The sequence below is a fragment of the Salmo salar genome, chromosome ssa16, assembly GCF_905237065.1.
Source record: "Salmo salar chromosome ssa16, Ssal_v3.1, whole genome shotgun sequence".
Lineage (NCBI taxonomy): Eukaryota > Metazoa > Chordata > Actinopteri > Salmoniformes > Salmonidae > Salmo > Salmo salar.
The window spans coordinates 47,107,364-47,120,090 of record NC_059457.1 but is presented as its reverse complement, the minus strand read 5'-3'; the positions used below and the strand labels follow the sequence as shown (position 1 = coordinate 47,120,090).

Here is a 12,727-nt window from a genome sequence, read left to right as displayed (position 1 = left end):
AAGCGTGTAACAGAATTTGGGTATTCCAGAACTGTAATTTACATGTAAATAAACATAATCCTGTTTTATGTTTTTTAATACTGCAGATAGAATGCTCTGTGTGCCAGAGATGGCACCATTCAGTTTGTCTTGGGATGACAAAGAAGAACTTCAACAAAGCCAAAATAGAAAATGATTGAAAGGGGCCTCTTTGCTGTTAAAGTAGAGACGTATAAATAAATGACTGGTGTGCCTTGTAACTACTTTAAAATGTGGAACTAAAAATGCAAACATTGATTTGCCATACAATTTAAGATTGTAAACATTGTACACATTTGTAAACATTGTCTAACTTCATATATAACAAGTTGAACTTGAAATTAACATTTCTTTAAAGTTTTGCAAATAAATGCATATTTTCACTTTTTTCTGCGACAATCACTGAATTAGTTAATAATTTTTTCATCTTTAAATGCAATATTTGAGATTATGTATTTCTATCAAATCAAAACTGGAAAAAGTATGCTAGACATGTATAGAATGAATCATACATCGTTTGATGTTTCTGTGACAAACAGTGAATTAAATGGCATTTTATAGATTTGATGTATTTCTATCAAGTCAAAACTGGAATTTCTACTCAAAACAAAGGTTCTAAAAGTATGGTTGACATTTATAGAATAAATCATAACTAGCTTGATGATTCTGTGACAAACGGTGAATTAGTTATTGATTTTTACATTTTTTAATGGCTTTTGGCGAATGTCTGTTGAATGTGTCAATATAAAACCAACTTCACCTCGATTCGTTAGCTAGCTACCGATCTCGTCTGCTGTGTACTGGGGTCCTAACTAGCTAGCAAAGTGTCCTTCGCTCCCGCTTGCTTGCTGTACACCTGTCCTCACCGTCGTTAATAACATAACTGGGGGCGAAGGAAGTGTCTATCTACCGTTGTCCTAACTGACTAGCTGCTGTTGTCGCCCTCCGCCTCTTATTCTGTGGGGTTTACTGTAATGTACTTGAGCGCTCCCGCCTGTGAACCGGAGTCCTATTTTAGAAATTGACCTATAGAAGTATGAAGAGGGGTTCCTGCATGTGCATGAACGCCCCGAATTGCGGGAGACCTTCCGGGCGGGCTCGAGACAAAATAAGGAAGTAGCTACTTGCAGAGGAAGCCGAAGGGAAGCCTAGTTTTGCCTGTGTACGGTAGAGGGCGCAGTTGGGGGGTCCAGTTCATAGATCCTATTAAGTTAGTATTCTAATTCCTAATTCTATGATCCAGTTTGCCTTCGGATGGTTGCCTGGCTACCCAGTCTCATTGCTCTGGCCAAACGCCATGCCACGGTCTTCTCTGCAATGAAGTAGCTATGTAGCGATCGGTAGAGGCACAGACATTCGGATGGGGAACCTGTGATACATATTTCATGGCACATTAGACTACTCTTGTGCCATATAGTATGATTGTATCTTATCAGGGACTGTTGATTGCATGAAGGCATGCAATACAAGAGATTTTCATTATGTGAAATTGTGTTTAAGCAAAACATAAAACACAATTGTAATGCTTTGCAATTATCCAGTTTAGACCAATGACCAAATTAATGTATGCTGCACTTGTCAAATTGATACATCATTCTCAGTCTCAATAGCTATACCGCCAGCTGGTAGACAAGATTAGACGCATCATCCAATATATTAAATCCAACCACAGAAAACAAACACTGATTCAACACTTCATTTATAATTTATTCACATGAACAGATACAGTGTGTATGAGGTTACAACTTAGACTCAGAGGAATCCTTTAAAACCAGGTACGTGTCACTTAAGTTAAATGGTAGTTGTCTATATCTGACAAGGAACTTCCACCAGTAGTGCAGGGAGCTGGAGGGACTTTACTTGACAGAATGAAAGACTTTGTGAGCCACCTGTAGGACAGAAATTAAAGGACAAGTTATTGCAAACTGTCTTGTACAAATGTATGCAAAGTGAGTGACACTTGTCCCCTAAAGTAGCTAGTTATCCCATCCAAAGTTGGGAGTATTTTCTATTCATTCCTCCTGTCTGACGATAGAAAGCACACAGCCTTATCACCAAATGAGGTTCGGTCCACTCATATGACCCTGTTTCTCCACAGCCTTCTCCTCCATCCTGCTATTCAACTACTGTTCTCAAATTCTAACATCTCCAATCATGAAGAACTTAATGAAGGAGGAGCATGCTAGAGTAAATCCACTGACTCCTGGATATAATCTTGCTTGTAGAAGTTCAAATGTTGAGTCATCTAATTTACCCATGCATCAGTTGTGGTGGTACACCTGGATGATTAGCCCAATGCTGACAGTAATACTAGGCTATTCTTTTCCCTAGAGATATAGGGAGGGAGTATACTACTACGCATCTCTCGAATACACTGACTGCATCTCAATAGTCTTAAGTCGCTTCCTCTACTCGTTTCCTCTCCATCATCTGCACTGACGTGAAGGAACTGGACAGGTGAAAGCAAACACCCAGTATGGTTTCAACCACAGTTCTGTCAACTGTTTTCAGAAAAGTACAGATGAAGGAGAGGAGACAAGGTGAGGAAACCACTATATACTATTAAGATGAACCCACTGATATCACTCTCCTGTCAGTCTGACAGCCAGCCTCAGTGTCATGTTCATTCTTGGCAGACAGAGAGATCTACCTCCAGCCTACATACAGTACCAAGTCTGTAATATCTATGTGTTTCAAGCAAACCACTTATAGTCCCTGTGCACAAGAACGCCAAGGTAGCCTGTCTAAATGACTTTCGCCCCATAGCACTCACATCTGTAGCCATGTAATGCTTTGAAAGGCTGGTCATGGCTCACATTGACACCATCATCCCAGACACCCGGGACCCACTCCAATTCACATACCGCCCCAACAGATCCACAGATGATGCAATCTCTATTGCACTCCACACTGCCCTTTCCCACATGGACAAGAGGAACGACTAAGTGAGAATGCTGTTCATTGACTACAGCTCAGTGTTCAACACCATAGTGCCCTCCAAGCTCATCACTAAGCTCAAGACCCTGGGACTAAACACTTCCCTCTGCAACTGATGGGCCACCCCCAGGTGGTGAGGGTAGGCAACAACACATCCACCACGCTGACCCTCAACACGGGGTCCCCTCCTGTACTCCCTGTTCGACTGCATGATTGCGCACAACTCCAACACCATCATTAAGTTTGCTGAAGACACTACAGTGATAGACCGGATCACCAACGATGATGAAACAGCCTACAGGGAGGTGGTCAGTGACCAGGCAGGTGTGTTGCCAGGACAACAACCTCTCCCTCGACATCAGTAAGACAAAGTAGCTGATCATGGACTAAAGGAAATGGATGGCCAAGCACGCCACCATCCACATCGACAGGCTGTAGTGGAGAGGGTCGAGAACTTCAAGTTCCTCGGTGTCCACATCACTAAGGAATTAACATGGTTCACACACACCAACACAGTCATGAAGAAGGCATGACAACACCTCGTCCCCCTCAGGAGGCTGAAAAGATTTGTCATGTGCCCTCAGATCCTCAAAAAGTTCTACAGCTGCACCATTGAAAGCATCTTGATTGGCTGCATCACCGCTTGGTATGGCAACTGCTTGGCATCCAACCACGAGGCGCTACAGAGGGTACTGCGTACGGCCCAGTACCTCACAGTGGCCGAGCTCCCTGCCATCCAGGACCTATAAGCGGTGTCAGATGAAGGCCCTAAAAATGGTCAAAGACTCCAGGCACCCAAATCACTGATTATTGTACTTTTAAATAGAGGTCGACCGATTAAATCGGAATGGCCGATTTAATTAGGGCCGATTTCAAGTTTTCATAACAATCGGTAAATCGGTATTTTTGGCCACCGATTTGCCCAATTTTTGAATATTTTTTTTTTTTACACCTTTATTTAACTAGGCAGGTCAGATTAAGAACACATTCTTATTTTCAATGACGGCCTAGGAACGGGGTTTAACTGCCTTGTTCAGGGGGATTTGTTTTTGCAACCTTCCGGTTACTAGTCCAAAATCTCTAACCACCTGCCTTACAATGCACTCCACGAGGAGCCTGCATGGCAGGCTGACTGCCTGTTATGCGAGGGCAGCAAGAAGCAAAGGTAAGTTGCTAGCTAGCATTAAACTTATCTTATAAAAAACTATCAATCTTAACATAATCACTAGTTAACTACACATGGTTGATGATATTACTAGTTTATCTAACGTGTCCTGCATGGCATATAATCGATGCGGTGCCTGTTAATTTCTCATCGAATCACAGCCTACTTCGACAAACAGGTAATGATTTAACAAGCGCATTTGCGAAAAAAGCACTGTCGTTGCACCAATGTACCTAACCATAAACATCAATGCCTTTCTTTAAAATCAATACACAAGTATATATTTTTAAACCTGCATATTTAGTTAATATTGCCTGCTAACATGAAATTGTGTCACTTCTCTTGCGTTCATTGCACGCAGAGTCAGGGTATATGCAACAGTTTGGGCCGCATAGCTCGTTGCATTACTAATTTGCCAGAATTTTACGTAATTATGACATAACACTGAAGGTTGTGCAATGTAACAGGAATATTTAGACTTAGGGATGCCACCTGTTAGATAAAATATGGAACGGTTCTGTATTTCACTGAAAGAAAAAATGTTTTGTTTTCGAGATGATAGTTTCCGGATTCGACCATATTAATGACCTAAGGCTCGTATTTCTGTGTGTTTATTATATTATCATTAAGTCTATGATTTGATAGAGCAGTCTGACTGAGCGGTGGTAGGCACCAGCAGGCTCGTAAGCATTCATTCAAACAGCACTTTCGTGCGTTTTGCCAGCAGCTGTTTATGACTTCAAGCCTATCAACTCCCAAGATTAGGCTGGTGTAACCGATGTGAAATGGCTAGCTAGTTAGCGCTAATAGTGTTTCAAACGTCACTCGCTCTGAGACTTGGAGTAGTTGTTCCCCTTGCTCTGCATGGGTAACGCTGCTTCGAGGGTGGCTGTTGTTGATGTGTTCCTGGTTCGAGCCCAGGTAGGAGCGAGGAGAGGGACGGAACCTATACTGTTACACTGGCAATACTAAAGTGCTTATAAGAATATCCAATAGTCAAAGGTATATGAAATACAAATCGTATATAGAGAAAAATAGTCCTTTAATAACTACAACCTAAAACTTCTTACCTGGGAATATTGAAGACTCATGTTAAAAGGAACCACCAGCTTTCATATGTTCCCATGTTCTCAGCAAGGCACTTAAACGTTAGCTTTCTTACATGGCACATATTGCACTTTTACTTTCTTGTCCAACACTTTGTTTTTGCATTATTTAAACCAAATTGAACATGTTTCATTATTTATTTGAGGCTAAATAGATTTTATTGATGTATTATATTAAGTTAAAATAAGTGTTCATTCAGTATTGTTGTAATTGTCATTATTCCAAATATATATATATATATATATATTTTTTTTTTTTAAATCGGCCAACTAATCGGTATCGGCTTTTTAAGGTCCTCCAATAATCGGTATCGGCGCTGAAAAATCATAATCGGTCGACCTCTAAATTTGAATTGAAAACATGGCTAAAATCTATCCAAACCTGTACACATGAGTGGTTCCTCATATGTAAGACGACAGTTGATGATAGTGTTGTTGTCGTTAGAATGATATATTATTGGATGTAATGTATTGGTATTTTGTATTGTTTTAGTGAGTTTTTGTATTGTGGCTGTGTAATTGTCCTTAGCTGCCCAGGGACTACGGATGCAAATTATCTTTTAGCTATCCCCGGCACATTTACATGGATGTGGCATTATTGATGTTGATTAATGTGCATTGTCCCCTATAAATAATTAAAACAATACATCAGACTGTTCTCTCTGCTACTGCACGGCAATTGGTACCGATGCACCAAGTGTGGAACCAACAGGACCCTGAACTGCTTCTACCCTCAAGCCATAAGACTACTAAATAGTTAACCATATAGCTACCTGGACTATCTGCATTGACCCTCTTTTGCAGTACATCTTGACTCATCACATACCCTGCTGCTGCTGCTACTACTACTTATTATCTATCCTGTTTCCTAGTCACTTTACCCCTACCTATATGTACAGTTGAAGTCAGAAGTTTACATACACTTAGGCTGGAGTCATTAAAACTCGTTGTTCAACCACTCCCCAAATGTCTTGTTAACAAACTATAGTTTTGGCAAGTCGGTTAGGACATCTACTTTGTGCATGACACAAGTCATTTTTCCAACAATTGTTTACAGACAGATTATTTTACTTATAATTCACTGTATCATAATTCCAGTGGGTCAGAAGCTCACAAACTAAGTTGACTGTGCCTTTAAACAGCTTGGAAAATTCCAGAAAATGATGTCATGGCTTGTGAAGCTTCTGATAGGCTAATTGACATCATTTGAGTCAATTGGAGGTGTACCTGTGGATGTATTTCAAGGCCTACCTTCAAACTCAGTGCCTCTTTGCTTGACATCATGGGAAAATCTAAAGAAATCAGCCAAGACCTGGTTCATCCTTGGGAGCAATTTCCAAACGTCTGAAGGTACCACGTTCATCTGTACAAACAATAGTACGCAAGTATAAACACCATGGGACCACGCAGCCGCCATACTGCTCAGGAAGGAGACGCGTTCTGTCTCCTACAGATGAAGGTACTTTGGTGCGAGAAGTGCAACTTAATCCCAGAACAACAGCAAAGGACCTTGTGAAGATGCTGGAGGAAACGGGTACAAAAGTATCTATATCCGCAGTAAAACGAGTCCTATATCGACATAACCTGGAAGTCCGCTTAGCAAGGAAGAAGCCACTGCTCCAAAACCGCCATAAAAAAGCCAGACTACGGTTTGCAACTTCACATGGGGACAAAGATCGTACTTTTTGGAGAAATGCCCTCTGGTCTGATGAAACAAAAATACAACTGTTTGGCCATAATGACCATCGTTATGTTTGGAGGAAAAAAGGGTTAGGCTTGCAAACCGAAGGACACCATCCGAACCGTGACACACAGGGGTAGCAGCATCATGTTGTGGGGTTGCTTTTCTGCAGGAGGGACTGGTGCACTTCACAAAATAGATGGCATATGAGGGAGGGAAATTATGTGGATATATTGAAGCAACATCTCAAGATATCAGTCAGGAAGTTAAATCTTAGTCGCAAATGGGTCTTTCAAATGGACAATGACCCCAAGCATACTTCCAAAGTTTTGGAAAAATGGCTTAAGGACAAAGTCAAGGTATTGGAGTGGCCATCACAAAGCCCTGACCTCAATCCTATAGAAAATTTGTGGGCACAACTGAAAAAGCGTGCGCGAGCAAGGAGGCCTACAAGTCTGACTCAATTTACACCAGCTCTGTCAGGAGGACGGGGCCAAAATTCACCCAACGTATTGTGGGAAGCTTATGGAAGGCTACCCAAAACATTTGACCCAAGTTCAACAATTTAAAGGCAATGCTAGGAATTGTGAAAAACTGAGTTAATGTAATTGGCTAAGGTGTATGTACACTTCCGACTTCAACTGTACATATCTATCTCAATTTGCTCGTACCCCTGCACATAAACTCGGTACTGGTACCCTGTTTATATAGCCAGGTTATCGTTACTCATTGTGTATTTATTCCTTGTGTTTATTCTATAATTTTTTTCTCTGCATTGTTGGGAAAGGCACGTAAGTAAGCATTTCACTGTTAGCCTGCAACTGTTGTTTACGAAGCATGTGACATAACATTTGATTTGAGTAGGCTCTATCAAGACCTGCAGGCATTATCAACGGAGTCACATGCACTCTCAAGCCTCCTTGTATGTATTCCCTTGCACCCCCCTTCTTCACTGTTGGTGAAAGTGTCTGGGTAGATCTCACATACACAGTGGTCCCGCGCATGGAGGAAGTCGAAAAGCTCCTCGGTGCAGTCCTCTCTGGTTTCGGACTTGGAGCCGACCCTGGATTCACAGTCCTCCAGTTTCGCCCTGGCGTGGACGCAGTGCTCTGCCTGCGCACACTTGTCCCGCACAACCTCAAGGGGGTCCTGGAACAGATTAACCAAGGTCAATAAGTACACAAACCATCTATTCCCCTAGACTGGTCTTAGATCTGTTTGTGCTATAGACAACATGTCTGGCATAACAAACGACCATAGACTTGGCTATAGCTCAAACAGATCTGGGACCAGGCTATCTATTCCCTCCAGTTGCATGACAACGAATTAGCTATGTTAGAACATTTTATGTGGGTTTTAGAACAAATGCATGGTGGGCAGATTATGCTGTATCAAACCAAATCGATTCATACCACCATATCTTCCTCCTCCTCTTCTTCCTCCTCTTCCTGAAAGAAAAACACATTTTAAACCACCCGAAACATTACACCGATGTTACACACTGGGAAATTTACCAAGGTTGTTAACTAAGCTAGCTAGCGCGTACTATTTATTGCCACTGGTTGATCGAAAGCAACCTAGCAGATTATTGGCTAACTAGCTAGCGAATTTGCTAACGAATCTTCTAGCCACGTTGGCTCTCTCAAATTTGGCCTTTAACAAATGAGCCCGTTCATTATTTAACGAGATATTGAATAAAACATGGTGCGTTCCCGTCTTACATCTTCAGGTTCCCCGTTCAGGATCATTTTCTCCTCGAAAACCATGACGTTTATGCTCTTGAACTGGTATGACCCACTGTTAGATGATGAATTTGATGTTGGAGGACGGAGCAGTCCAGGTCACTCACCGGATGTTATCATGGCGTCACATTACGTCGGTGTCCACTAGTTACCACAGCCACAAAGTCGAAATTGTACAAATCTCTTTTGTTCCCTTTTGGTCTTAATTTAAGGTTAGGCATAAGGTTAGCAGTGGGTTAGGTTTAAGATCACATTTTAAGAAGATAAATTGTAGAAATGGACGAGGTTTACCACTTTGTGGCTATGGTAACTAGTGACGACCCGCTACTTCTTCTATGTTTACTAATGGCACCTAGTTGAATCACTGTACGCTACTGCTGCGTTGTGCAACGGAGTAGTTACATACCGTTTAAAGGGATTCAGTCACGTACAGGACAACCATTTCACATCTAGAACAATTTCCCAAATTCGAAATCCCAATAAACAATTTCTAAATGAAACACCACAAATATTATCTAAACTAAGATTATATTTTACTACTCCAGTTTTATGTGTTTTCCCTGTAAATTAAGTTACCTAGTGACAGGGGCGAAAATCTGATATCAACTTTGGGGGGGACAATTACATTAAATTTTCTCAAGAGCAATTCCTGAGGGGGACACCAAAAGTAGTGCTGTAACACATAGCCTACATTGTAATATGGTAAATGTATATAGAGGAACCAAAGAAATAAGGTGTTTGCCGTACTCCTAACTGCCGGTACCCAAAACTACACAACTACTCACAACAGCAATACCATTGCCTTTAACAAATCTTAGTTCAGTCACCAGTTTAAGTTGAGAGTGGGGGTATCCATGGCATTTTCCAATTATGTTCCTATTTTACAAGCAAAAAAAATGGAGAACCTTTCATAATGTTGCCAAACAAAGACTCAACAAACTTACCTGAGACTCCCTGTCTCTGCCAGTCTGTCCCTGCATATCTGTCCCCAACTCTGCTGTCTGTGTGCCATCTGTTGCCTGCTCTGCCTAATAACATCATTGTGAAACATTTCCATTAGAATTTAATTTCTTTCTTATGAACATTTTATCAACTAGTCTTTGAGATATTAGGCTACTAGGGTTCTTACTTTGCGTTTTGGTGTGGCTGGCTACACACACACAGTGTGTAGGTTATTTACAGTAGGAGATGGGCTTCTATCATCTTATCTTTTATCATTCTATTTGGGCTTTGATCTAAAAGGTAGCTAGCAAATGTGAAACGGATTACAATGACAAGAGTTGACAGCTGTATGAGTTCACCATTTACACAACATATGCTGCAACCTTTTGTCATTTTAATAGTTTGTTTCATATTGGCTGGCTTCCAACAATAGCTGAATTTGCAAAGCTAGCGAGCACCAATTCAGTTTCAGTGGTGTTTGCTATAATCTTTGCTACCCGGGTTAAATAAAATAAATAAATAAAAGTTCCCTTGCGACAATTTAGCTTTTGCAACGAGACCATTAAATATATTTAAGACAATGGTAGAAGAGAGTGTAGTTCTGTTCAGTTTGGACTTCAGTTTATCGCTAACCTTATCACAGGGACTTTGAAGCACTAACTTACATCATCTGCATGCTGATCTCGGAATAAATTGACGATAGCAAAGATTCCATCTTTGACGAGGCCACATAAATGGAATAGGTACTAGCTAGCTTAATAGTTAATATTTGCGCGCTAGCTCTGCATATTCAGCTAGTGTGTGTGCGCGATTGACTGGATTAACCTCACGTCAGTTACGTTCATTGAGTGCCTTTCAGACAGTGGCTACAACCCCTCTGTTACCTTGCCAGTGGATCAAACCATTGTGAGGAAAAGGGTGGGGTGGTCGCAATCTTTTGAAACTTAAAAACGCGCTATTAAGTGTCTATAATCAGCACAATTGCTTTCATTGCGTATTATTAATATTATTTAAATTACATAGTTATGTTTCAGTGATATATTGGGGGGGACAAATCATATTTGATTGGCCCTTCAAGTGCCCATATTCAAATGATGTGAGGATCAGAGCAACAATATCTTTATTTTTTATTTCACCTTTATTTAACAAGGTAGGCCAGTTTAGAACAAGTTCTCATTTAAAACTGAGACCTGGCCAAGATAAAGCAAAGCAGTGCGACAAAAACAACAACACAGAGTTACACATAAACAAACGTACAGTCAATAACACAATAGAAACATCTATGTACAGTGTGTGCAAATGTAGAAGAGTAGGGAGGTTAGGCAATAAATAGGCCATAGAGGTGAAATAATTACAATTTAGCATAAACACTGGAGTGATAGATGTGCAGATGACGATGTGCAAGTAGAGATACTGGGGTGCAAAAGAGCAAGAGGATAAATAACAATATGGGGATGAGGTAGTTGGGTGAGCTATTTACAGATGGGCTGTGCACAGGTACAGTGATCAGTAAGCTGCTCTGACAGCTGATGCTTAAAGTTAGAGAGGGAGAAATGAGACTCCAGCTTCAGTGATTTTTGCAATTCGTTCCAGTCTTTGGCAGCAGAGAACTGGAAGGAAAGGCGGCCAAAGCAAGTGTTGTCTTTGGGGATGACCAGTGAAATATACCTGCTGGAGTGCGTGCTACGTCTACGGCTATGTTCACCAGTGAGCTGAGATATGGCGGGGCTTTACTTAGCAAAGACTTATAGATGACCTGGAGCTAGTGGGTTTGGCAACAAATATGTATTGAGGGCCAGCCAACGAGAGCATACAGGTCGCAGTGGTGGGTAGTATATGGGGCTTTGGTGACAAAACGGATGGCACTGTGATAGACTACATCCAGTTTGCTGAGTAGAGTGTTGGAGGCTATTTTGTAAATGACATCGCCGAAGTCAAGGATCAGTAGGATGGTCAGTTTTACTAGGGTATGTTTGGCAGCATGAGTGAAGGATGCTTTGTTGCTTTGAAGCCGATTCTAGATTTCATTTTGGATTGGAGATGCTTAATGTGAGTCTGGAAGGAGAGTTTTCAGTCTAACCAGACACCTAGGTATTTGTAGTTGTCCACATATACACAGGCAGTTAGGAAAGCAAAGGCTAGCTTTTTCAAACAGAAATTTGCATCCTGTAGCACTAATTCCAAAATTGATTGGTTCCTGACTTCCCTGAAAAGTTGCATGATCCAGTGTAACGGTTCAGAGCGGTAGGAATCCGGAGATGTGGTAGAGAAAAAGCAGTCCGATATGCTCTGGGTTGATATCGCGTTGTGCAGACTGGCAGGAATTGACCAGGCTGAGGCTGGCTGATGTCCAAGTTAATGGTGATGACTGCTAGCAGTGGCTAACTGACTAGTAGCTAGTAGCTAGTTAGCTGGCTAGCTTCTGATCGGGGTTCCGGGGTAAAAAGTGTAAAAAAAATTGCAGATCCGTACCACATTGGGTGAGGCGGGTTGCAGGAGAGTATGTTCAGTCCGTAGATGGAAATTGAGATAAAAAAATATATAACAAATATTTCAGAAATATATACAAAGAAAAATATATATACATGGGACGAGACGGGAAAAGACAAACAGACGTCCTACACCTGTTGTATTCGGCACGTGACAAATAACATTTGATTTACTAAAAAGCTCTGGTGAACACAGAGAATAGTGGAATTGGTGTCATAGACTACTGATAAGGGATAAGAGGTTAATAAGTTCAAAGCTCAGTTGCACTTCACCTACCAGCAGTAAATGATGCGCAAGCAGTAAATGAAAAAAGAGCGTTCGATATGTTATCACACGCCATCTTGGAACGAAGCGATAACATATCGAACGCTCTTTTTTCCGAATACAACAGGTGTAGACCTTACAGTGGAATGCTTACTTACAAGCCCTTAACCAACAATGCAGTTTTAAGAAAATACCCCCAAAAAAGTAAGAGATAAGAATAACAAATAATTCAAGAGCAGCAGTAAATAACAATACCGGGCTATATACAATGCAAATAGTCTGGGTAGCCATTTGATTAGCTGTTGTGGAGTCTTATGGCTTGGGGGTAGACGCTGTTTGAATGCTGATTGGCTGACAGATGTATACCACGGGTATGACAAAA

General features: G+C 41.2%; 1 protein-coding gene across 2 annotated transcripts; it reads right to left on the bottom strand.

Moving 5' to 3' along the window:
• Nucleotides 1-1,704: 1,704 nt before the first annotated feature.
• LOC106574032 (cytochrome b-c1 complex subunit 6, mitochondrial) lies at nt 1,705-8,980 on the bottom strand. 2 transcript variants are annotated; one of them, XM_014149544.2, is made up of 5 exons: nt 8,629-8,980; nt 8,320-8,355; nt 7,895-8,056; nt 6,478-6,589; nt 1,705-1,907 (listed from the first exon to the last, which is right to left on the bottom strand). In XM_014149544.2, the coding sequence occupies exons 1-5, from the start codon at nt 8,671-8,673 to the stop codon at nt 1,825-1,827; spliced, it is 438 nt and encodes a 145-aa protein (XP_014005019.1). In that variant the 5' UTR covers nt 8,674-8,980; the 3' UTR covers nt 1,705-1,824. The 2 variants fall into 2 exon arrangements, with proteins under 2 accessions (XP_014005019.1, XP_014005020.1); XM_014149545.1 differs by lacking the exon at nt 6,478-6,589 and having other exon boundaries at nt 8,629-8,979.
• Nucleotides 8,981-12,727: the final 3,747 nt, after the last annotated feature.

Coding starts and splice junctions, on each gene's coding strand:
- LOC106574032 (XM_014149544.2), bottom strand. CDS start 8,673: ATGGTTTTCGAGGAGAAAATGATCCTGAACGGGGAACCTGAAGAT. Junction 8,057..8,319: donor AGGAGGAGGAAGATATGGTG/GTATGAATCGAT, acceptor AATCTGTTCCAG/GACCCCCTTGAGGTTGTGCG. Junction 6,590..7,894: donor TCCATGCGCGGGACCACTGT/GTATGTGAGATC, acceptor TTGTTTGTACAG/ATGAACGTGGTACCTTCAGA.